The sequence below is a fragment of the Pantherophis guttatus genome, chromosome 4, assembly GCF_059756535.1.
Source record: "Pantherophis guttatus breed Tessera chromosome 4, ASM5975653v1, whole genome shotgun sequence".
In the NCBI taxonomy this organism is placed as follows: domain Eukaryota; kingdom Metazoa; phylum Chordata; class Lepidosauria; order Squamata; family Colubridae; genus Pantherophis; species Pantherophis guttatus.
In genome coordinates, this window is record NC_142066.1 from 40,549,867 (window position 1) to 40,575,815 (window position 25,949).

General features: G+C 42.1%; 1 protein-coding gene and 1 long non-coding RNA gene across 3 annotated transcripts in view; one reads left to right on the forward strand and one right to left on the reverse strand.

Annotated features, from left to right (window-relative positions):
* Nucleotides 1-25,949, reverse strand: part of ASPDH (aspartate dehydrogenase domain containing) — a 227,887-nt gene that overhangs the window by 9,020 nt on the left and 192,918 nt on the right. The window contains exons 1-2 of one of the 2 annotated variants that reach the window (XM_087891965.1): nt 1,362-2,008; nt 113-172 (exon numbers count right to left, since the gene is read on the reverse strand). In XM_087891965.1, coding sequence (XP_087748091.1) covers nt 113-167 — 55 coding nt within the window. In that variant the 5' untranslated portion in view covers nt 168-172; nt 1,362-2,008. Of the gene's footprint in view, nt 1-112; nt 173-1,361; nt 2,009-25,949 lie in introns of those variants that run through there. The other variant, XM_087891966.1, reaches the window with a different exon arrangement.
* LOC148114059 (uncharacterized) overlaps nt 8,904-25,949 on the forward strand; it is a 30,923-nt gene continuing 13,877 nt past the window's right edge. Inside the window, exon 1 of the long non-coding RNA XR_015734327.1 lies at nt 8,904-9,050. This is a non-coding gene — a long non-coding RNA (uncharacterized LOC148114059). The remainder of the gene's footprint in view (nt 9,051-25,949) is intronic.

Below are 25,949 nucleotides of genomic sequence, written 5' to 3' on the forward strand. Positions count from 1 at the left end.
CAATCTTTCTGTTAGTAGGTGTTTATAATAAAACTGCAAGATGCTTGTCTACTAGCAGACTCAGTGAATGGAAAGACTGATAAGACAAATATGGTCAGGAAATGCTACTCACCTAGGTGTCCATAGCCCACAATTCCAACCCGCCTCTTCCTTTCGTCTCCAAACATTCGGCCTAGTGCAAGACAAATAGTCACAGAAAGTGTTATAGTTTGCCTGACAAAGATAGAGCAGAGCCTGAGGTATTGCACTGGATCCCACCTTCAGGCCCCAGGGTATTTCTGTTTATCTAGCCTTTTCGTGTGAAGCTCAGGCTACCTGTCTTCCTGCATACAATTGTTTTCCCTTGTAAAGTAGGTTATAAGTCAAGGGAATGCCACAAAGCCATCCAGGGATTTTCACAGCTGAATGGGGATTTGAACCTAGATGTCCTTCTAGTTCAAGGCTCTGACTTTAATACGCTAGCTTGGCTATCGAGTAAAACCATCTTCTCTGCAAGATGGAAAAGAGGAAAAAATATTGCAGTTAACATGTACAAAGTGCAAATATAAACAAGGACTTCCAATTCTATAACTCTGAAATGAGACAAACTTCTTAACATGCTTATAACATGGTATATGTTGGCTCAGGGTCTTAATGGCTGAGGATGATGGGAACAGTAGTGCAACATATCTTGAGTGGCACTGGTGTGAGGGAGGCTGCACTCAGAAAAAAAAAGACGCTGTACACATTTGCCACTTCAAAAAGATTTCTTATTAGTTCAGCTACTCAGTCATTCATGGCTGCATGTGCAAATGGATTCACTGTGAAGCAACAGAGATGAGTCAGAATTTCTAATCTTATTGCTCATTCAGACATGCAAGTCATCACTTGATGTTGCCATTAATAAATGATGGATAAGAAAGTTCTGGGAAAGTATCTCAGTTTCCCATTCTCTACTCATTCTCTGAGTCTCCAGTTTCCATCTTCATTCATACACACGCATGCTGGCACCAGGTGCTTCTTCTATATGATCTAATCAAATCTATTATTCCTTCCAAATTCATGCTCAGACTGCATGAAAAGGAAGTTTGGGAAAACCCCAAGGTCTGCAGAAACAGAAAAAAATATATTTGGGACTAGAAGCTGGAAGAATACCCCAAACAATTTAATGTAGTCTGAATGTTGGTCTGTAAGGAATGATGTCTGTTCAAATGGAACAGAATGGAATGAAGTGGTCTGAAAACTGAAAGAGAACATTTCATCCTGCAATATATTATTTCAACTCTTACTCACAGATTTACTTTGTTAAAAATTCTATCTTAATATAGCTTTTATTCCTCTTCCTGCTTAATAGCCCCAGTTTATATGTTGAGGTGACTCACCTGGTTTAAGCAGTGTCCAGATAGCTATGGGATAATGGGGGACAAATGAAGAATGTTTCTGAGTTCCTTTGGCTGATTATTTCTGGAGGAGCATTAATTATTAACCCAGGCTGGCCTGTAACCCTTGTGGAAATGGTTGCTTGCAGAATTTCTCAGAAATAAAGCTACCTCTTTGGCTGACTTGAAAATATGGCCACAATATCACACACTCATTCCAACAACTGTAACTATCACACATCACATGCTCCTCCTGAGCATCAAAGTCTTAAGTCCTATTAACTAAGGTTTTATAATGGACGTAATTCGCACACTTGATTGAAGACCAGGTTTTAATTTGTAATGTGCCCACTGCATAGAAATAACAATGTGCTTCTAGGTATTTCCCTCGGTATCTGTCAGATCTCCTGACCCATCTAATTTTGTACATCTTGAAAACATTCTTTTAATTAAAATGGGGAACTCTTCAACATCATCTTTAATTCTAAGAATGCCTCTGAGCCTCAGGTTGGTCCCATAAGCTTTCTTAGAAAATAAAAATGATAGGCAACTTACAGCTCAGTGCTTTGGATATGATCTATCTATACAGAAAAAGAATAAGGATAGAGAGTTAGCAGGTAACATTTTTGTAAATTGGTGTTTTATATCTGGTTATCCCAATGTCATAGATACCTGCAGAGTGTGGTCAGGAGGCAACAACTGATAAAACATGTCATGCAGGGGGGAAATCTACTTACCTTCCTTACCAGTTCGGAAGTGCATGCACCGTGCACCTGCGTCACATGCGTGTTCAGACCCTCTGAGCATGTGCAAAGCCTGCGCATGTGCAGAGGGTAAAAACACATTACTTCCTGATTAAAACGAGGAAGTAACGACACCCAGGCAGGTGGGCGGAGCCTCGCATCACCATCGCTACTGGTTCTCCGAACCACCTGCCACAATCGCTACCAGATCGCCCAATCAGGTCCGAACTGGGAGCATTTCACCCCTGATGTCATGCTATTACAACACAACCTCTCTGTCTTACACGATTGTGCCCAATGTCAGGACATAAGTGTGGTTAGTGGCTAACAACCTAGAAAGTGGGAGACCATGAGTTCAAGTCCTTAACCCTTAACCATCAAAGTTAGCTGGGTGACTTTAGGCCAGCCATTCTCTCTTATCCCAACAGGGTTGTTGTTGTGGGGAAAATAGGAGGAGGAACAAGGAAGATGTATTAGATATACTTGTAGCCTTGAGTTATTTGTAAAAATAATAAGATAAAATACAAATTAATAAATAAAAAAATGAAAGAGTGAGTGTGCATTATGATATTATAACATCATCATCATCATCATCATCTCCAGGTGCCTGTGTCCATGAATGCCCTTTTTTAATGAATGGAAAAACACCACTCTCTAGTCCACAAATATTCTTAAAATTCCAAAGGTAACCACTGGTCCCCAAATAATCAACTATGCATGTGAAAAAAATTATGAACCCACCTCAAATGTGTTTACTCAGGGATAAATTCTATTAAGCTTAGTAGAACCTATTTCTTAGTAAGCATGTTTACAGTTGCAGCCTCAATTTCTCAGGTCAATGAAACTGTGGTATGACAGAATCAGTTTCCAAAAAGGCAATAATTTACTTGTGACTGTTCATACCTGTTCACCTTGTTCACCTTTTTTCTATTAATGCTATAAAATTCTATTATTTTTTAGAGCTTTTCAACCTTTGAGGGCCAGTAGGCACATCTGACATTTTGAAAACATGTTGTAGGCACTCAGTGAAAATGGCTGTCCTATGGAGGGCTTGCTCCTTCCATAAATGGTGGCCAGATAGTATGGGGGGCAATTACAAAGCATTCAGAGGTTAAATTGATAGGACTGCTACTAACCAACCTCTTTAGCAAGCTTTTCCTTCCCTTCCCACCAGAAGTGGGTTTCAGCAGGTTCTGACCAGTTCTGGAGAACTGGTACTGGGAATTTTGAGTAGTTCAGAGAACCAGTAAATACCACCACTGACTGGCCCTGCCCCAATCTATTCTCCTCATTGGAAGGAAACAACAGTCAGGTATGGGAATAGACTCCTCTGTGCAGCATAGGACCGAGTCTGCAGATTTGAATAGGTCCGCCCTCTGCTGGTGATTCCCAGTGTTTCGACTCGGTCTATGCTGGACAGTCATGTCTTCCTAGACCTGTTTTTTTTGCCTAGCTCTTTTTTCTCCTTTTGACTACTTCTCTTTAGAATCTTCAATCTTTTGACCGTGGACTGTTTTTCTTGACTGTGACTGATCGCATTCCGGCATGAAGGCTGCTTATTCGATACCGCCGAAGGCCGCGGAGCGATGTGGGACTGCCAGCCAGCAGATCCCTTACAGGGTCAGAGCGCAGGCTCCCCTCAGCCTCCCCTTGTCATCAGGAGAGCTCAATCTGCTGCGTTTCTAAGGCATTTGCCCAGCAGCTTCCTCGGCGCTGAATGTAATCTGCACCTTTTCAAAACGCACCTTCTCTGCCGCTTTTATTGCCGGTGGCTAGCGGCTTCATTAACAACATGTGTGGGAGTGTTTTCTCCTCGTTGCTCGACCATCCATCTCTGGCACTTGCCTTCGAACACTCCAAGACGACTACAGAGGAGTTCCTTGCTGATTCGTTCCGAGATAAGTGCTTCGAATTACTATTTTCCTACCCTTTTGGTCCCTAATGCCCGAGGCAGTTTCTCTAAAATGGCGAACACCATGAGACAGAACCGCTCAACCTCGGCTGCCTCAGCATCGCGCCACAGGCATTCTAGCGACCCGGGAAAGGGTCCTTCGGGACGGCCATGTCGCCAGGGCAGGGCACTGGCTAAGGCTCCAGCCTCTATCACCTCTAAACCCCCCCAAGCCTTCCAGAGAGGAACTCAGACGCCACAAGGCACTAGAGAAGGCAGTTCTTAAGGCCCAACAACAACAGCCGGCCGCCATTTGGCTACTTCAGTTCTCAAGGCCCAGCAACAGCCGGCCGCCATTTTAACTACTTTGTCAGCCTCCAATTCTCCTCAGGGCACTGGTCCTCACCATAGGGTGAGCTATCTCCTGACCATCCCACCCCATGCGGTCCTCCTCCTCCCCCTCGTGCAGAGCCTCTTTTTCAAACCATTGGGGCCTGATCCTGTAATTGATAATGCCCAGGACCCTGCAAGTCCGGATCCTGAGCCCCAGATCCCTCCTCGCCCTCAAGGGGGTCCACAGGCCACGGATCCTCAGGCCACATTGGAGGCCATTATTGCCAGAGCCATCCAGCAAGGTCTGGCACAGGGTTTGCAGCAGGGCTTTCTCCAACCCATTCCTCAGGTTGCCCATCCTCAGCATTATCAGGCTCAGGAAGAACTGTCTGAAGAACAACACTATTCACCAGAGCATTCTGAGCAGGGGTCATGTCTGAAGAGGAAAAATCCAGGGAGTTGACCCTTTCAGACGACGAGGGTCTGGCCCCAGACCAACCCGCCTTCATTCGACTTTTTAGGCCCCAACTTTTCAAGTCTTTGCTTTACAAGGCCCTAGCTGTCACGCAAATGGGGAGCCCCTCTCCACCTGGGATGAGTCCATCTGGGAGTTCAGATCCGGCTACATCCTTATTTGTTGAGCCGGCGGTTGAGCCTGATCTTATCCCGGCTCCAAAACTTTTCACGGATGTCATTCAACGACAATGATCTCTGCCTGGATCTGGCCCTGTGCCCAATGGCTTGGACAAGCGCATTTACCAAACCGCTCTGGCTCTTTCCAACTTATTGCAGGTGCCACCAGTGGACAGCCCTATTGCAGCTTTGACATTGTCTTCTCGGGTTACGGGCTCACCGGAGGAGTATCTGCGCCCAGAAGACAAGCGGGCCGAAAAGATCCTCATCAAAGCTCATCAGTCTGTGGCCTGGGCCATCCAAACCGCCACATCGGCATCCTTCTTCAACCGGGCATCGCTCCTCTGGCTAAAACAGCTGCAAGATAGGCTGCCTCCTTCTGATACACGCACTCATCAGGACTTAAATAAGATTGTTGCTGCCTTGGAGTATTCAGCGGATGCCACCCTGAACTCAGCCCGGTTCGCAGCCAAAACCATCGGATCGACTGTCACGTCTCGCCACCTTCTATGGCTCCGCCTTTGGCAGGCTGATGCCAGGAGCAAGTGGCAACTTGCCTCATCCCCTATTCATCCGAAGCCTTATTTGGCCCTCCCTTGGAACCTCTTTTGATGGAAACCAGGGACCGCCGCAAGGTTCTGCCATCTGTCTCCCGGCGCCGCGAGTCACGTTTCACTCCTTATGGCCGGACTCAGTCCTTTCATCCACCAGATTCTAGCTTCTATCAACCACGATTCCAGTGTTCCTTCCAAACCCACTCTCAACCGGACTCCCAGGTCAGGCAGGGCAATAGCCCCCCCCCCAAGGCATTTATTTCAAGGTGGCAGGGGTAGATCTTTCCGTCGGGCCAAGTGATACCATCCCCGATGCTGTTTAGCCCTATTTGCCAACCAGTGGGGGTTTTCTACATCAGATTCGTGGGTTAACCGTATATTCAGGCCACTCTGTCACTCGAATTCCATTCCCCTCCCCCGACAGTTTTTCTCTCGCCCCATTTCCAGGGACCGGGTTTCCGAGGCCATTGCAAACTTGGTTGCCATTAAGGCTATTCAGCGTGTGACCCCCGATCAACAGGGTCAGGGGTTCTATTCTAGGTTATTCATAGTACAAAAGTCCTCGGGGGGGTGGGGGGTGGAGGGCCATTCTTGACTTGAAGGCTCTGAACTGGTACATAATTTACCACCAGTTCAAGATGCATACCCTCCATACCATTCTCAAGACTCTCAGACTGGGGGATTTTATTCTTCGATTGATTTGACAGAGGCTTAACTCCACATCCCTATCCACCCTGATTACCGTAAGTACCTCCGTTTCCATTACCACGGGGGGCATTACCAGTATTCAGCCCTACTCTTCGGTCTTTCCTCTGCGCCCCGGGTCCTTACCAAAATTATGGCAGCCCTTGTCGCCAACATTCGTTCTCTCCCCATTAGAATCCAATTTTATTTGGATTTTAATCCAATCCTCACCCTTGCGGGCTGCCCATTAAGACTTGGCCACTACCATCCAGGTACTCCAGAGTCATGGCTTTTCCATAAATTAGGCCAAAAGCCACTTCCATAAATTAGGCCAAAAGCCTTCCACCAGTCTAGAACATTTAGGGGCGGTCATTGATACCGTGGATACCATGGTCTCCCTCTCCCGGGACTGCCAATCCAGCCTGCGATCCCTGGCTCAACGATGCATCTCGGATCGGACTTCTTCGGTCCTTGGCCTCTCCTATTTCTTGGGCAAAATGGTGTCCACATATGACATTGGGCCTTGGTCTCGCCTCCACAGCAGGGAGTTGCAATGGTTCCTGCTTCCTCATCAGAAGGCCCGCTCCAGCACTTCGCTTCTCAGAGTGCCCCTCCCGCCAGTATCGATCAACTCCATCCAGTGGTGGACCTCATCGGCTATCTCCAGGGCTTGCTCCTTCCGGGAACCAGTATGCCTGATTGTCATCACAGATGCCAGTCCCCTGGGCTGGGGAGCCCACCTCGACCATCATCTGGCACAAGTCAGTGGTCGGCCTCAAGCAATGCCTTAATATCAACCTCCTGGAATTGCGGGCCATCTGCCTAGTGTTGCTGAACTTACAGGACAAGGTAGAGGCTCAGGACATCCTCGTCCTCACTGACAATGTGATGGCGAAGGCCCATGTCATCATAATGGGGGGCATGCATTCCAGAGCTCTCATGGATGAGGCTCTACTCCTTGGGCTCTGGGTCAAAACTCACCTCCATTCCATCCGTGCAGATCACATCTTGGGGGTGGCAAATTCTCAGACAGATGCCCTCAGCAGACAACAGCTGGACCACGCAGAATGGAGCATTCCTGCCCCTCTTTTCCGGGAGATCACAGCTCGATTTGGCCTTCCCTCGGTGGATCTGTTTGCCTCGGCTGCCAACCATCAGATCCTGAGATATTTTTCCAGATACCAGGACCCCGGGGTGGAGGCCACTGATGCCCTCCGCAGCCCTTGGCCTTCGGGCCTTTCCGCCCTTTCCCCTGATCTCAGGAAGGTGCTACAGGAATGGGCAGAGCTCATCCTCCTGGCTCCCCGCTGACCCCGGAGGCACTGGTTCGCGGACTTGGTGTCCCTATCTGTCTCTCAACCTTGGAGCATCCCTGACGATCGGATTGCCCTCACCCAGGGAGTTCTACGCCACCTGGACCCAACATGGTACCATTTGACCGTGTGGAGGTTGAGCGGCGCCTCCTGACGGAGGCCAATGTTCCAGCTCCAGTCATTGCCACCATCTTAGCGTTCCGTAGAGCTTCCACCAATAGGATCTACAATGCTACATAGTCATCCTTCGTCTCATAGTGCCAGCGGTCCAACATCCAACCACTCTCAGCATCAGTTGTCGATGTATTGTGATTCCTACAGGAGGGGTTCGATGCAGGCTTAGCCCCCAATACCCTTTGTCACCAGATGGCAGCCATCTTGTCGGTTTTAACCTGTGGTTCTTCTTCAACGGTATCCCGTCATCCGCCATTTCTTGCGTGGGGCCACTAACCTGCATCCTCCGATGGTCCATCGCTTCCCCACGTGGGATCTCAACAAAGTCCTCTCTGCTCTGACGGTCTCTCCTTTCGAGCCCCTCTGTGTTTTGTCTCTTCGGTTCCTATCGTTCAAAGTTGCCTTTTTAGTCGCCATCACATCGGCTCAAAGCTTATCGGAACTAGCTGCCCTGTCGATCAGACGTGACCTATGCCTTTTTCATCAGGACAGGGTCATCCTCCGCTTAGATCCAGCCTTCGTTCTGAAAGTTAACTCCCTTTTCCACCGGTCGCAGGAGCTGGTCCTCCCCAATTTCTGTCCCTCTCTGACCCACTGCTTGGAACGCTTGTGGCATACCATCAACGTACGCCGTGCCCTTAAGATCTACATCTCCCGCACTTCTTCCTTTCGGAAGACAGAAGCCTTATTTGTTTTGTATCAACCTGTTTCCATCGGCGCCAAGGCCACAGCCCCTATGCTGGGTAGGTGGATCCGGGTTACTATCTCCATGGCTTACCAGAGGCAATCCTGACCGATCCCACGACACATCATGGCGCACTCAACCAGGAGCGCTGCCACCTCTGCAGCGTGGGCAACCCAAGCCTCATTGGAGGAAGTGTGCCGAATCGCAACCTGGACGAGCATCTCTCTGTTCATTCGGCACTATCGGGTGGACACATTTGCATTAGCGGAGGCGGCTTTTGGCCGTCGGGTTCTCCAGGCCGTGCATGCAGTCTGACACAACAGGGCCTTGGTTCTTCCCACCCGACGGACATTCAGCTGTGGTATGTCCCATGCCTGACTGCTGTTTCCTTCCAATGAGGAGAATGGACGTTGGTCTTACCTGATACATCTGTTCTCTATGAGGAGGAAACAGCAGTCAGCCCCATCCTCTCTAGAAGGCCTTGTTTTTTCATGGTTGGTGTTTTAACTCTCTCTCATTCCAGGAAGACACGCCAGTCTGCATCAGCGCCCTCGCAAAACACTGGGAATCACCAGCAGAGGGCGGAGCTATTCAAATCTGCAAACTCGGTCCTATGCTGCACAGAGGAGTCTATTTCAATGCCTGACTGCCTTTTCCTCCTCATAGAGAACAGACGTATCAGGTAAGACCAACGTCCATTCTCTGCCTCCTGAGTCCCAGCTGATCAGGAGGAAATGGGGATTTTGCAGTAACCTTCCCCTGAAGTGGGGTGGGAATGGAAATTTTACAGTATCCTTTCCCTGCCATGCCCACCAAGCCATGTCATGCCCACCAAGCCACATCCACAGAACCGGTAGTAAAAAATTTTGAAACCCACCACTGCTTCCCACCATTATCAAAGTCCAGTTATGTGGCATGTGGCCAATTTTATTGAGCATTTGGGGGGTAGCCCCTCATCATTTTTATAACATCTTTGGGATCTGTGATGAAGTTCCAAGGGTCTCAGGGAAACAAATATTGTACTGGATGCTAGTACTTTTTAAAATTTTCCACAATGTAGCTTCCTTCTTATGTTCCATTTTTCAGAATTGTAGAAGTTAGAATGGGATGAGGGGATTGAGGTGAAATCAAGGATAAGTGCAGGGGTGAAATCTAGCAGGTTCTGACAGGTTCTGGAGAACCGGTAGCGGAAATTTTAAGTAGTTTGGAGAACCAACTGAAATACTACCTCTGGCTGGCCCCAGAGTGGGGAAGGAATGGAGATTTTGTAATATCCTTTCCCCAGGAGTGGGGTGGGAATGGAGATTTTGCAGTATCCTTCCCTTGCCACGCCCACCAAGCCACACCATGCCCATTAAGCCACACCCAAAGAACCGGTAGTAAAAAAAAATGAATTTCACCACTGGATAAGTCTATGAGGACATTGGCACCATGAACATTAGGTTGAGGATCTTAGGGTTAGACATGGGGTATTAAAATGTAATTAACTAACTGGATCTAACATCATTTATCCTGAATTCATTATCATAATCACCACCACCTCCACCATTATCACTACCAATTTATATTTTCTTATCCTACCATTGGAATGAAATATATTTGCAAATTCTATAACAAACATTTTGTTTCTGATTTATGTAATTATTCTTGGAGTTAGTATCTTCTTTTTAGCATAAAATTCTGCAGTCACTGGGTAAGCACCTATCCTAATAAGTCCTGTTGTCACTTTTAATTCCAGTTTATTATAGCTGCTCTCTACTTTTAAATAGATTTTGGCATGTTTTCATTTCATTTAACCTTTTTCTCTCTGCAGTGGTAAGCTTGGGTATTTCTTACTTCTTCCCAACCTCCTCTTCTTAATAAAAGCTGAATTTGCACAATTGCACTGGTGAACTCATAAACAAGCAATAAATTGAATGCACCTTTCCAAACAGTTATGCTTCCCAATAGGAGCAGAACTTGAGAGGTGATTGGGAAGCAGGTGGATTAAGCTTCTGCCTGAAGGAATATCAGGAAAATAAATAAAAAGTTCTGCTGCAGCTAAATGTAGGGAATGATACTGCTTGGGTAAAGGATGAACCAAAGGCTAATTCAAAAGAAAAACTCAAAAAAGCAGCAAACATTTTCCTTTTATCTCAATTGTTATTCCAGATAATTTGAGAGGTACAGTATATCTGCATTTACTGACTTTTGAAGCATAAACAGCATCCATTTTTTTTCTTTTCCTTTTCTAATAAAAATCAGCTTCAAAGGAATCTCCCTGGATATCACATTGGGGAAAAGAAGGATCAAATTTCCCCTTCACTTGTTCACACAGCCTGCCTACTGACAGCACTATTTGTAAAACTAAAATCCACATTTTATATGCCAAGATGACAACTTGCAACTTTATTTTCCTATCATTTGAAGGCACGCTGCTGGATCCAACTGGCTGTATTTTTCTATCCCCTATTTTTTCCTCCTTATTTTGATTAAGGTTGTCTTCTTAAATGTGTGTTGTATGATTTGGGAGTATTGCACGCCTCAGAGCTTTCCCTTTTTCCTTCATCCATCCTCTACATTTACTCATGGTGTTTGAGAATGTATTTTGTTTCGATCTGCTAATGGTGGTATTTTCAAACTTTTTTTATGGGAGATTATGGTGGATGGTAGCACTGATGCTTTCTCAAATGCATCTATCATTCTGAAGAATCCTGGGCAGTCAAAATTTCTTTGACTGAAGATGCCACAAGGGAGTTCTCTTACTATGTCTTCCTTTGGGATTTAATTGAAATGTTGGAAACTGACTGCTGAAGAAAGACTGCACAAAGACAGGGCATTCATTTACCCACAGACTCTTTGCCATCTTACTAAACAAGGGCAAGCACCATCTGTGAGAATTTCACAGCCATTCTCCTTTGCAAGAAACTTTAGAAACAAATTATCTTTCATCGTCCTTAATGAAAATAGGAAGATTTATTTATTTATTTAGCGTATGGCATATCACACATGGAGTAACAATATATATTAATATTTGACCTAGATTAGTAAAACACAATAAAATATAAATGTTAAAAAGATCTTTGTTCAAATACCAATGTCTAGGCCATCTAATTATTGAAGTGCAGCATTGTTTATATTAGAAAAAAATCAGGACTGATATACACCTTCAGTTTACAGCCTGTCACAATGTTATCTACAGGGGGGGAAAATGTCAGAATAATCTTTATGTCCTGTAATAGGATTTAGCATCATTCAAAAATTTAATGGCAGTGGGAGAGGAGAAATTAGATGTCCCTTCTCTGTACCATTTTGTTTTGTTTTGACTGCTGACGACTACCTCAACTAGTCCCTTAAGTTTTCTTGAGAAGAGATTTTTAAAAATGGTTTGCCATTATCTCCTTCCTAGGGCTGACATAATGACCAGCCCATAGTCACCCAGATGACTTTATGCCTAAGACTCATAGCCTCCCATTTTCTAACCTGATGCCTTAACCACTATACCAAACTGCCCCTCTCTCTACACAATGCATGCATATAAATGGTTGCACATGAACATCAGAGCCTCATGCAGAGCATAGTGTCCACTTCATGCTTCAGAACAGCTGAAATTAATTTTTGAGCTGCTGATGACAACTTGTGGGGCAATTAGATTAGATTTTATTTTGTTTTTTTAAGCAGAGAGAAGCTTCAGCACTGTAAGGGGATCCAGCATATGGTAGGTAGAGAACAGCATCTGTCAATATATTATGAGGGAAGAAGGGGCAGCAATTCTCAGCATGATAACTGGGGTGCTATCAGCATGTCTCCACTTTCATAATACCCCATCTGCACAGTAGAAGCAAAATCCATGTAACCAATAATCTTAATGCCCTGTCAGCTTGCTTTGGAACAGCGATTTAATAGAAATTTCTGCTCACAGGTGGCTTTTCCTTCTTTAGAAATAGTTAGAGGAGGTTGGCTGGTTAACTCTCAGAGATAGAGCCTATGATCCCTTCACTGAGCAGAACAATCCACAAGGGCCCATACACATCTCCTTTCAACTGAGGCTGGAAGAGGTCCCATATCAAAGCTGTAAGGACACCATCGTTTAGCTGCCTTGTTATGGAGGCAGATTAGAGTTTGACTGTCAAAGCAGAGCAAATTATATTATTGAATTTTTGTGCTACACATCAATTGGAGGAAAACGTATTAAAGGAGCTATTTGAATGAGCCCTGGGAGATCTTAAAGCATCTTCCATTTTAAAGATTTCTGGTTGTTTGAAAAATAAATGTAGTCTCTTTGCTTTTTTTAAAAAACATTCTCTTCTATTGATTCTAAGTGATGAACTTTTTGAGTTGTTTGTTTCCTTATCTGTCTCCTCCATTTTTTGCCTGCTGGCATTGGGTAGTAGGAGTTTACCCTGTCTTTTCCTCCACCCCATGGCCAAAACTGCATCCACCTGTTTCTCAGTTCTCCTACACCATGAGTAGAGGGGCCTCCCTAGAACAAGCAGGTGCTGCTGGGAAATCAAGCCTCTTTTGTCATCTAGTAGTACTTCCAAAGATGTTAATCATCTCTTTCTGGCATCATGAAACTATCAACCTAAAGAGGCAGAAAACAACAAACAGATGGAAATTCAGAAAAAGATGCTGTGCTTAGCAGAGCTATTGCTTTGCTCTAAATATTAGAATTGGAACTTGAGGGGATAGCAAAGATGGCAAACCTGACTTCTTGTTCAGAAACAAAACTTTACTCTCCTCCTTCCCTATTACATATATCTACTACTTATAGAGAACCAGAATAGATGTAAATGTAAAGCTGTAATATATAAGTGTTTTACTAAACTTCATATATCAGAACAACCAGAAATTATATCCTGCAGATGTAATCCATTTTTGAATTATACCTATTGCATTCAATATGCAGCACAACTCACATGGGTGTCTTTAATCTCTTTCCCCACTGTACTTAGTAACAGCAACTTCTCTCCCCCCCCCACCAGCCTCCTTATGATATCGCCTTCCTCTCATCCCCAGCCCACACCTTTAGCAGCTTAAAGTCTTCCTTATCTGTTCCACATGTTCCAGGTTAGTTGTGTTTTCACCTTTAAACAGCCCACATGCCCATAGTAGTTTTGTCAGAAATACAATGAGATTCACTTCATTAACTATTCAGTTGATGTCATGGAAAGGCTAAGTCCTAGCTGGGACCCACTGGTCATCTGGGGCCAGTGTGGGAATGCCTCATCCTCTGACAGAACTGACCACTTCCTACCAAGGCAATTGCGCTTAGGGATAGTCAGGATATTTCAAACCAACCCATCCCTCTCTACTTTCCAAGTCAATCTGAACAGCAGATGATCAGTGGTGGCAGCACTGGTTGCACAGTGAAATAGAAAGGGGTGATATTTTAAAAGTTTCACCTTTACTACTACCACAGGTAAGGCTATCCATCTTGTTTTGGGAAAGTATGATGAATATTTTGAAGCTAAGAAAAAAATCTGTCCCAAGGGAGGATTTGTTTTCATCAAAGATCTAGAAGTCTGGTGAAATCTCCTGTCAAGTCAACATCATTAACATTAGATTGGAAGTAGGAGACATAAAGATTCTGATCTGGAAAAGCTAATGAAGCCTTTATAAAATAATTCAATCAACTGCTATGCATCGTATGCAAGCCATATTTATAGTGAAAGCAAGCTTTCATTTCTAATTCCTTTTTCTCCTGCCCATGTACTGTAACAGGCTGGAAACCATACAATCTAGCAGAGAAGGGATGGCTTCCATCTGTCCCTTATTTTGGTAATGGACTACTCTGGTTTGCAGCTGTTTCACTCTGCCCTTGAGAAAAATCTGTCTTCCACCTGAGTCACATAAGGTGCCTGCTGCATGTGAAAGAAGGTTTAATTTTCTAAGGAATGATGCAGATACTGTAATCAAAGTCTATGTCCAGAATCAAGAGGCATTAACGGAATTGTTAAAGGTTTCAGCCACTAAACAAGCCAGAGACGGCAGGTTTTGCCCTAAGATCAAACAAATTCTATGCCAATATGTATAGCTGAAGGGCTGCAGATGTACTTTACATGAGAAATTATCTGCCCAGAGCTTATTCAGGATTGCTGCATGCCAGTAATGTAAAACCAGATGCTCTTGTACAGCTGCCTATCAAACTCAGTACTATATTGAGAGAAGTTGCAAGTATGCCGATACCAATGAATTCCTATTCTAGGAAGATTTGTACATGGTGATAATACTGCTAAATTGAAGGAAGTTTTTTCCCCAACTCAGTGAGTAGACAGTGTTCTTTAAATCTGATATAATAACTATGGCAATTTCAGAATGTGCCTACAAAATCTTTCAGTCCTCAACATCTCTCACAGATACACAGCAAGATTTTCATGATACTTTATAGCCAATACTCTATACTGAGGCAGAACATTTTTGCTTAGGCAAATGTTCTCTTTTAGCCCTAAAAAGTATTGAGTGGCCAATCACTTTCAAAAATGTTGCCAAGAAAATTGCAGTAGATATACTGTCTAGGCAATGGCCAGGAGTCAACACTGTCTTGAATGTATGTGCGCACACCAGAGGTGGGTTTCAGCAGATTCTGATCAGTTCTGGAGAACCGATAGCAGAAATTTTGAGTAGTTTGGAGAACAGGTAGTAAAAATTCTGACTGGCCCCGTCCCCATCTATTCTCTGCCTCCCAAGTCTCAGCTGATGGGGAGGAAATGGGGATTTTGCAGTATGCTTCCCCTGGAGTGGAGTGGGAATGGAGATTTTACAGTATCCTTCCCCTACCACACCCACCAAGCCACACTCACAGAACTGGTAGTAAAAAAAATTGAAACCCACTACTGGTACGTGCGCGTGCACCCACACACACAGAGAGAAAAGATATGGAATCAATGGTCAAATAAAACAATCTTCTAGGCCTATTTTGTATCTAAGCCCAATGTGCCATGTAGAACACTTAACAATACCTTACATGGAAATGAGATCTTAAAGACTTTTTTTCAATAAGCCTTAAAATAGAGATGGACCCTGTGCAGTCCATCAGCCCAGAAGATCACTCGAACTACTTCTAAAATAAAAGGCATGTTAAAAGAGATGGTATAATGTGGATTGTTTATAGCAATCACTGAACCAATTGGCTGGTGCACACCAATGGTAAAACTATACAAGAAAAATGTGTCACAATACATAGTTCAGATTGTACAGACCTGAAACACTGTTGCTGAACAAAAGCCCATCGTTTTTCTTTCTATAAATTATATTTTTCTACAACCTGCAGTTACTCAAATATTTTCACTGCTTGATACTGTCAGTGGATTTGGGCAATTAATGTTTTCCTCCCTCATCATTTAGTAGATTTTTCTTCAAAAGAGAATGTTTGGAGATTTCTCCCAAGTGTACTCCTACAACATAAAAATGGCATTTTGATCATGGAGGGATCTTGGTTTATAAACTTACTGACAATTTACATGACCAGAGACTGTCTAAAGTACTTGTAAAAGTCACAAGTCTAAAACTGAACAAGAACACAACCTTCCTCTACTTGACAGGGCTCACTTATTTGGGCCATTACATAAATTAGTATGGAGTAAGCCTAGATACAGAGGGTAGAAGCTATTTCTCAAATTCTCTTAGACGAAATAATTGAGCTAAGATTTTGGAGCATGATGCAGTACCTTAGAAGATTTGTCTCAACATTCTGAGAGTGAACTATTCTGAACTATTCAGAAAAGTTACTATTGGGCAATAGTTCATAATTGAGAAAAGGCTTACAAAAGTGTTAGTATCTTTTAATTGAAGTCTCAAAATGGACATTCTCTATTATTTTCCAGAATATTGTGAGTGTTGACATTAGCAGCTACAATAAATAGAACATTGTGTTAAGATCATTTTGAAGCCACCTCATGGATTCAGAAATGCAATTATGTCCAACTTGAGAAAGAATGTCTTATTCAATGTGGGGCTGGACAAAAATGAAGAATTTAATTTTAATTTCAAAGTAGAACATTTCAGAGAAAAGTAAGACCAAAATAAATTATAATATGATTCCCAGAACTGTTCACGCTATAAATTTATGTTTTGAAGGTGAGGAACAAATGAGGTGCTTTCAGGTAGAATTTCCAAAAATGGAAATGCTCAATGAAACTATATTGTAGAATATGCTATTTTCAGACTTTTCAAGCAGTGATGTTACAGAAAGTAGGCAGCAAAGAATAAGTCTAAGTCTCTAAACTCTTAAATAGGGCGTGGCTCCAGAAAGGTAATAACAGTTGTAGTCCAGGAGCCATGAGAAGTGATGGCAGGAAGAAAAAGAAAAACTGGGCAAGGAGGCAGGAGGGAGGGCAGATAAGCTAGATCAAGAGGTTGTGTGCTCCTGGAATGTATTTTATTATTTTTAAAAAAATAATTTTATTAAAGATTATAATTGCAATAGTTAAAAATTAAACAAAGAAAGTACAAAAGAGCAGAAGAAAACAATAAAAATGCAAAGGACAAGAGGAAGGAAGGAAGGAAGGAAGGAAGGAAGGAAGGAAGGAAGGAAGGAAGGAAGGAAGGAAGGAAGGAAATATATAAAGAAATAACTTCCAAACTTTACCACAACAAAGTGTAATCAATTTTGGGAACTTTTCACCCCTTAATTTATAATCAATGCTCTCTTCATCCCATATTCTATCTCTTATCTACAAACAAATCCATAAAATATTGTCATTTTAATAATACAATAGTGTCACCAAAAGTCTGTTAAGGGTTGCCAGAAATAACAACATATCTTTTTTAGCCTTAATAAAATAAATCAACTTTATATTCCTCCCTTTTACATCTATCTTAATTTTTAGTCTACCAAAGTAATTTTGTACAGTAGAACTTGATTTCTTTTCATTTCTCCGCCATCTCCCTTTTCTTATAAGATTCAGCCAAGCCCCAATAAATGTTTTTTGTAAATCCAGTATAAAAGAATTATCTAGGTCACTCTCTTGGTTTATTATTTGTAACTCTTTGTTGATTTTCAAAGCATCAGCTGATTCCTTTTGCATGGCCAATGAAAAATCTTTTCCCCACATCATTCTTGTAGTCTTTCATTCATAAATCCCCTTTCAATGCCATTTCTGTTCTGTGAGGTAAAACTTGTTTATTTTCTGCCATTTCTTCCAAAGCATCTTTTGGATACTACATAGAAGCAAACATCCCTATTGACACTGATGATATTAATTTGTCATTCCAAATCCAGGCACAAAAACACACCACATTAATATTCCATATGCTGTTTTCTGCATAAGGATTTTTCAGTCCTCACTTTTGGTTATGTTCTTCTTCGAGCAATGTTTCATAAACTTTTTTTTTACTTCAGGACCTTTTCCCTTTAAAAATTATGGAGGACCCCAAAACAGCATTTGTTTCCATAGGTTATATTTATCAATATTTACAATATATTGAAAGTTAAAATGGATGCATTCAGTGCTATTACAATTTTTCATGATTGTTCGGTAGAATTGTAATATTGTATTATTTTTTTAGGCTAGGCTGGAAAATAATTTTGATTTTTTTTGGGGGGGGGATCCTGAGAGGATTGGGGGGTGGGACTTCCTGGGGTCTTAGGACCACTTTTATGAAACACTATCCTAGAATCACCCTTTCAAACATGGGGACCCTTTGCGAAAGCACTCTTTGAAGCTCTCTCTAGCATTGGAAAAAGCCTAATTATAATAATGCAAATATTTTATTTTATGAAATGCTAAAAACAAATGAGAGGCCTCTCTAGATCCTCAGCATATGCTGGCACACTGTAAACTCACAAAACAGATATGAGGCTTTAGCATGTAGGCTTCAGACACATGTTCTCAGATTAACGCTACATACAACATGTCTTGATATGCATATAAATCAGAGGTGGGTTTCAGCAGGTTCTGACCAGTTCTGGAGAACCGGTAGCAGAAATTTTGAGCAGTTCGGAGAACCTGGTAGTAAAAATTCTGACTGGCCTCACCCCCATCTATTCTCTGCCTCCCAAATCCCAGCTGATTGGGAGAAATGGGGATTTTGCAGTAACCTTCCCCTGGAGTGGGGAGGAAATGGAGATTTTACAGTATCCTTCCCCTGCCATGCACACCAAGCCATGCCACACCCACCAAGCCACACACACAGAACCGGCAATAAAATTTTTTGAAACCCACCACTGATACAAATGATTCTGCACACAATATAACCTGGTATCTTCACAATGTTTTTGAGGCACACTCCTTTGACATTACCTGTCAAAGCGTAAAATTCAAAATATTGAGAGGTTGATACTGTAGATTATTACCTCCCCCCACACACACAATTAGGTAATACAAAATGACAGAGTTGGAAGGGATCTTGGAGGTTTTCTAGTCCAACCCCCTGCTCAGGCAGGAAACCCTATACCATTTCAATCAAACGGCAGTCCAACCTCTTCTTAAAACATCCAGTGTTGTAGCATCCACAACTTCTTGAGACAGGTATTCACAACTAGGAACACTGCTTGTGTTTGCACAGGTTGCTTAACTAGATCAAAATATAGCAGTTGTAGTCATACAATGTTTGAAGCTTCATCAGCTTTAACAGGCATTAAAGGGTTTTTATGGGTTTTAAACCAGTGTGCAAATCCAGCTCTTGTGATTAGTTTTTGATTCCTTATAAGTGAATTCAAGGAAGTTAAGCAAGTTAAAAGTAATTGAATTAAGCATGTTATGCAAAACAACCATTTAAAGGCAACCAAATATAGTCATGTAACTTCCAGGCAATATTTATCTATATGTCCACAAAAAAAGAATAGTACAGTCTAGTCTACAGACATCCTGTCCTGTCTCTCTGTCATGTTCCCTTGGTGAATCTGTCTGTCTAGGCGGCAGAGTGTGACAAGCAGTTCTTGGTTCTCTGTTCTGTTCATAACACCTCCCTCCCTTAGCAACCTCTCCCTTCCTCTTGCTTGCCTGCTTTTACATTGAGGTTGCCATACCAGCCAGTTGCCATGGTCACACTGGCAGGCCATGAAAAGCCTTACTTTGCAGCAAAGAAGCAGAGAGGTGGAGGGAGATGCGCTTGATAGAGAGATGCTACAATCTTCAAGAATTGCAGACTTGAGCCAGCTATCCATTCATATACTCCCCCCCCCATCAAGATACATTACATCTGTTAGGGGTTGGTGTCCAGCTCCTCAGTTTTATGGGAAATAAATTCTCCATAGGCTTCTCTGGGAGAAAGGGATATTCAGCTGCTGGGACAAGAAGCAGGAGCAGTCATTTTGTTTTTACCTGTTTTCCTTGAATTTAATTAGAAATAGAATTTGAGAACTTATTTCTTTTTTTCAGAGAAATTATCATGAGTGAAATGGGGTATTCACAAAGAGGTATCAAAAAAATCAAGAAGACTTGTGAAGCCCTAAAGCCCATTTTAGATACATCTGATTCACTTTCAAGGAGGCAGAGTTTTGATCACATAGTTGCAGTCACTACTTTCACTTTTTGGACACGCACTCCACAAATGACCCTACTGGTTGTTGTTTTTTTTTCCTTTTTAATTTCCATTTCAATGTAATGGTGGAAAGAAACTATGCAAAGAGTCTCTTCTGCCCATCCTTCTGTCTCTCGGTGAAACAGCAGGATTAGTTTGAAAATTGCACAGAATAGGATTAAATCTGTAAAGCAGAAGACATTGAAAGTTCATGTTCAGAAATGGGCCAGAACCAGTATATTAAAAAACCACTTGAAAGAATAATTTCCTAGTGCATCCCTGTGGGAGAAATAGTTGGATGGTGATTCAGACAGTTAATGATGACTCCATTCTGAGATCTCCTTTCTTCCTAATCCCATCATTCAGAGTGCATTTCTCAAAGTACATTTAGTTACAAACACACACACACACACACACACACACACACACACACACACACACACACTTTCTTCTCCTCAATTATACGGCCCCCTTCTTTCAGAATTAAAACCTAATAGAAAGCATCATGAGGGAACTCTTCCTATTAAGCTTTTACATCGGCGGTTTTTTTTTAATGTCCTGATTTTGAGAAATTCTTAGAGAAGTCTCTTTCTCTTGAAGAATTTTGGAGAAGTGATCTGCCCTATCTCGGTTTTTACAAAAAATTTTAAATTTACACCTGTACACATATGTAAATAGTTGTGCTATTAGGTGGTTTTAGATGTTTGGTTTCATGTTTTCATGAGGTTCTGCCCTCCCTTTAGATAAGAAATATCAACCATGCTCTATTTAGAGCCCCCAAATCATCCAGCTGAACTGGGTCTTGGATATCTGCCCCAAAGTCTTGTCCTGACAGCACCACTTTCTGTATAACAAGATGGTGCCTGAGGCAGGCTCTCTTCCATTGTCTCCTCATGGAGAAGCACGGCTGGATTAAACACTAAGAAGTAATAGAGCATAGATCTAAAAGTCTCCAGGCAACAAGAGACTGCTGAGTTAAGTGTGCTTTCTTCTGAGATCAGTCCCTTTTTGCTTGATCATTTAATCTAGGACAAAGTTCATGAAGTCATATCAATATCTGATTTATTTCAATATGTAAGGGACAAATTTCCAATTATAGACATTGGTAAGTGAAAGCGTTTAGCTGATCTTGCATAGCCTTTGAAGCTAAGCACAGTTGGGCCTGGATGTTTGTATAAAAAATGTCACAGAATAATAAGGCTTTAGATCAGTCAGGGAAGCCAAAAAAGCATCCAAGAAGGCTGCAGCGACAAGACACTTGAGTATTGTGAAGACAGCTGCATGGCTGTGTCTCAGTAGTAAAGCTTGAGTTAAAGGATTGGATTTTTGAAGCACCTTGGGAATTGACTTTATTTTTTCATTTGATTGATATAATCATTGCCTTTATCCCTTAAATTATGTTACAAAATATAAAAGTCATAATACTGAAACATGAAAGACACCAAAAACCCTTAAATGAAGGGGAACAAAGCATCATAGTGACAAAATTAGTGGACCAGAGGAATGCTGTCAATATAATTTACTTGGATTTCAGTAAGGCATTTGATAAAGTAGATCATAATTCACTACTTGATAAAATAGAAAAATGTGGGTTAGACAGCATCACCACCAGATGGATTCATAACTGGCTGATCAACCACACTCAACGTGTAGTCCTCAATGGAACTGCATCCACATTGGGAGGTATGCAGTGGGGTACCCCAGGGTTCTATTTTAGGCCCAGTACTCTTCAACATCTTCATCAATGATTTGGACGAGGGGATAGATGGGGAATTCATCAAATTTGCAGATGACACCAAACTAGCAGGAATAGCCAACACTCTGGAAGATGGGCTTAAGATACAGAAGATGGGCTTAAGATACAGACTTGAACATTGGGTGCTATCTAACAAAATAAAATTCAATGGTGAAAAAAAATAAGGTTCTACATTTAGGCAAGAAAAACAAAATGCACAGGTACAGTATATGTGATACCTTGCTCAATAGTGATGACTGTGAGAGGGAACTTGGAGTCCTAGTGAACAACCATTTAAATATGAGCCAGCAGTGTGCTGCAGCTGCCAAAAAAGCCAACATAGTTCTAGGCTGCATAAACAGAGGGATAGAATCAAGATCACGTGAAGTGTTAATACCGCTTTATAATGCCTTGGTAAGGCCACACTTGAAATACTGCATCCAGTTTTGGTCGCCACAATGTAAAAAGGATGTTGAGACTCTAGAAAGAGTGCAGAGAAGAGCAACAAAGATGATTAGGGGATTGCAGGCTAAAACACATAAAGAACGGTTGCTGGAACTGGATAGGTCTAGTCTAAGGACTAGGGTGGCATGATAGCAATATTCTGATATCTCAGAGGCTGCCACAAAGAAGAGGGAGTCAAACTATTCTCCAAAGCACCTGAGGATAGGACAAGAAGCAATGGGTGGAAACTAATCAAGGAGAGAAACAATTTTAAAACTAAGGAGAAATTTCCTGACAGTTAGAACAATTAACCAGTGGAACAACTTGCTTCCAGAAGTTGTAAATGCTCCAACACTGGAAGTTTTTAAGAAGAGATTGGATAACCATTTGTTGGAAGTGGTGTAGGGTTTCCTGCCTAAGCAAGGGGGTTGGTCCCTTCCAACTCCGTTATTCTATTCTATCATACATTCAAAATACTCCAAATGGAAAATCTGAGAGAAGAGGTGGAACTTTAAGAGATAACTAAACTTCATAAGTAGTAATCCCTAAATATCACGGTGGTCAAGAAAATGAGTGCCAGATTAGAGAAGACCCATTTTTGTATAACCACAAACAATAATCTGTGGGTTCTAATTCAATAAACAAGGCTTTCTCTAGTACCCCTGTAACTGATACATATATCTTGGGAAAAGCAGTCCTAGTCTGTTTCCAAGCTGTTCAGGTATTTTTATGCCAACAAAAAGATCTCAAACCTAGTTTATTAAGTAAATGTGTCTTTGTCTTGCCCCCTCCATTGCTTACTACAGTTAAGTGGAATTTGCACAGTAACCCTTTCTATTAATGAAAAACCAGTATGCTTGTATTCAGAGTGAAAGTATTTACTCATTGATGTGTGCATGTTACTATATGTAATGAATTTAAATGAAAACTCACCAAGTCCCAAAGCTGTAATTGTGAGAAAAATTAGGTAATGCATGTCATTATTTATTAGGGTTACGATTACCATCTGAGCTTTTGCCATAAAATACAATACTCTCACAAATGCAACTACAGGCATACTCCAAGCACTTCTTTAACTTTAAAATAAAAATTACAGCATCTGGAACAATTATGAAATGAACAGTATATATTTGATTGTCTTGACTCATCAAAGTAAACAAACTAAATCAAAACAGATGGAAATGGAACCAATTAATTTTATTGTAGATTCCACTTGTAAATACCATTGTGATGATTGTATCTGACTGAACAATCTCTCGGTATACTACAGTAAAACTGATTACAAAGAAATCAGAAAAGGATGAAGTAGAATTTCCTTATTTGTGCAAAAATGTGAAAAATGTTGCAGACTTGATTCTTCTGGAAAGCTTTTGAGTAGTAAGTACTTAGAATAAGAACTGCACCAATAGAGATACTGTTAGTGCCATGTGAATTTTATTCAGTACTATACAACCCATAACCCACTGGGTCACTGTTTCACAGATATTTCTTTACCTAAACCAGGGATCTGCAACCTTAAACACTCAAAGAGCCATTTGGACCCATTTCCCACAGAAAAGAAAACACCGGGAGCCACAAAACCCTTTCCGTGCCTGACTATTTCTTGAGCGGCCACAAAACTAGCATATGTAGTTGAATTAAATGTTCAGTTTTCTTCTGAAACTTTTCTTTTCTTGGATTTATCCATGGTTGGCCTACCGGGGGTGGAAAAGCTCAATAAATTGTGTGCCGGCGGGTGTCGCACATTGGCGGTTGTGATGCATATTTTGAGTGACAGGGAGCCACAGCAGAGGGGTAAAAGAGCCATATGCGGCTCCAGAGCCGCAGGTTGCTGACCCCTGACTTAAACAGAGTAACAGAATGATTAAAGATGGGCACAAAAGCAGTAGGAGGGAGAACGACTTCCAACTTCTTGCTAGTTTCCCCATTTCCTTGTAAGAAGAGCAATGCAGCAGTCTAGCCTCTACTTCCTTTAAGTGTCAAAAGGTAAAACCATTGCCTTCATGACTCTTATCTTTGTAAGTATGGACATGTCATACCACCTGAATATCTCTTCCAAAGCTATCATTGCCACTCTTCCAAGTGCTAGGTGTCAGCATTCCAGAAAACCCCCGCCCCCACTCCAAGTAAAACTCTGAAGTAAGCATTTTTCAAAGTTCTATTTACTAGAATAGGTAAACTGGCACATCTGGGAAAACCTGAATCTGAGAGGTCTGGGTTTTCCCTCAGTAAATCAAAACCCCCAAACCATCCCCTCACTCCTCAGCTGATCACATGCTCCAATCACCATCCGTCCCATCTCGAGACAGCACTCCGATCACTCCTTCTCCAGATGCAGGATCGGCCTGACCTTGACCGACAGGAAGAATGCTATTATGTCTAAAGACAACCCCTCTCCTAAATCCCCCCTCCTACTTTCCCACACATGAGAAGGTGGCAGCATGGAAGCTTCCGGCCTAATATGGCTTCCAAAGCTGACACTAGGCTGCAGTATATTTTTTGGCTGCTGGTAATTTCTTTATTGTTGGTAGTGGTAGTGGTAGTTGGTAGTGGTAGGCAGAACACTATCTGCCTACCACTATCTGCCACTTCAATATCTTCATTGTAAATTCTGTGGTTGGTTGCTGTAGCACTTGTCATTATTTCAGCCTTTTTTGTGTTTAATCTTAGTCCCTTTTTTCCCCACTGTATCCTTGACTTTCATTATTAGAGCTTCTAGGTCATTTGTATTTTCAGCTATCAGAGGAGTATTATCAGCACAGCACAGATTGCTTCCTTCAATTTTAAAACCACACTCACTTTATTCCAATCCAGTTTCTCTCAATGTATATTCGGTATGTAGGTTGATTAAATAAGAAAGTATATAGCCTTGTCTCACTTGTTTCTGACCTGTCTATTTCAACATGTTTCTTTTAGACTGTGGCTTCCTATCCTATATGTACATTCTTCATCTTCTTTTACTTCTTCCTAGTGTATTCCCGCAGGTGCAGGATCCGCTTTTTGGATCATTGAACACCACTTTGCATAGTCAGCTGCACCTCCAGGGTGCAGGCCCACGGCTTTGCATACCTTTCTTGATGGTATACTGTTTTGGGTGCCCACGAAGTCACCAGCCACTGACTTCCAGTTGGTAGGCAGTTTTGGCCACAGTGGAAAGTGCTGCTCTCATACTATGTCCATACCAGCAGAGTTGGTCTTCTTCCTAGTGGCTTTGAACCATTTGTGGTGACGAAATTTCTGACCAGCCTGCCGCCCAGGCCTGGCACTTGATTGGTCCATGATCGGTTTAGCACCACCCAAGAATGGGTGGGCTGTATCCAGCAGCACCATGAGGAGGAATGGACCATCACTGCCATATATACATTTTTCATGAAGTCAATGAAATGTTTAGGATTCCCATTTTTCTGAGTACATTCCACAGCTTGACAGAATCAGTACAATCAATGACCTTCCTATAATCAATGAAGCATATATGGATTCCTTTTAGTATTTTGCTTTCTCAATTATGCAGTATGTCTCAGCAATTATGTTTCTTGTTCTTTATCCTTTTCTAAAATTAGTTTGAATTCTTTTCACGTAGGGTTATACAATAGTCTGTGTTGGATGATCTAAGCATTATTTTGCTAACACGTGAAATGAAGAATATCATACAATAGTTTGCACAGTGAAATGAAGGATTTTTTAAATAGTTTGCACAGTCTATTAAATCTCCTTTGTTTGGTATTGGCAAGTAGAATGAACTCTTCCAATCTATTGGTCACTGTTTCATTCTCTAGATTTGCTGGCATATATTTATTGATTCTTCGTTTGTGCCTGATTAATTGTATTTCTATAGATACCAGTCCCTCAATAACTATAGCCTTCTGACTTGATAATAACCAGGGTGCCATTCTAAATTCATCTTCTAGGACCAGTAATTGTTGTAAATATGAAATATCTGGTAAGGTATCTTGGAAG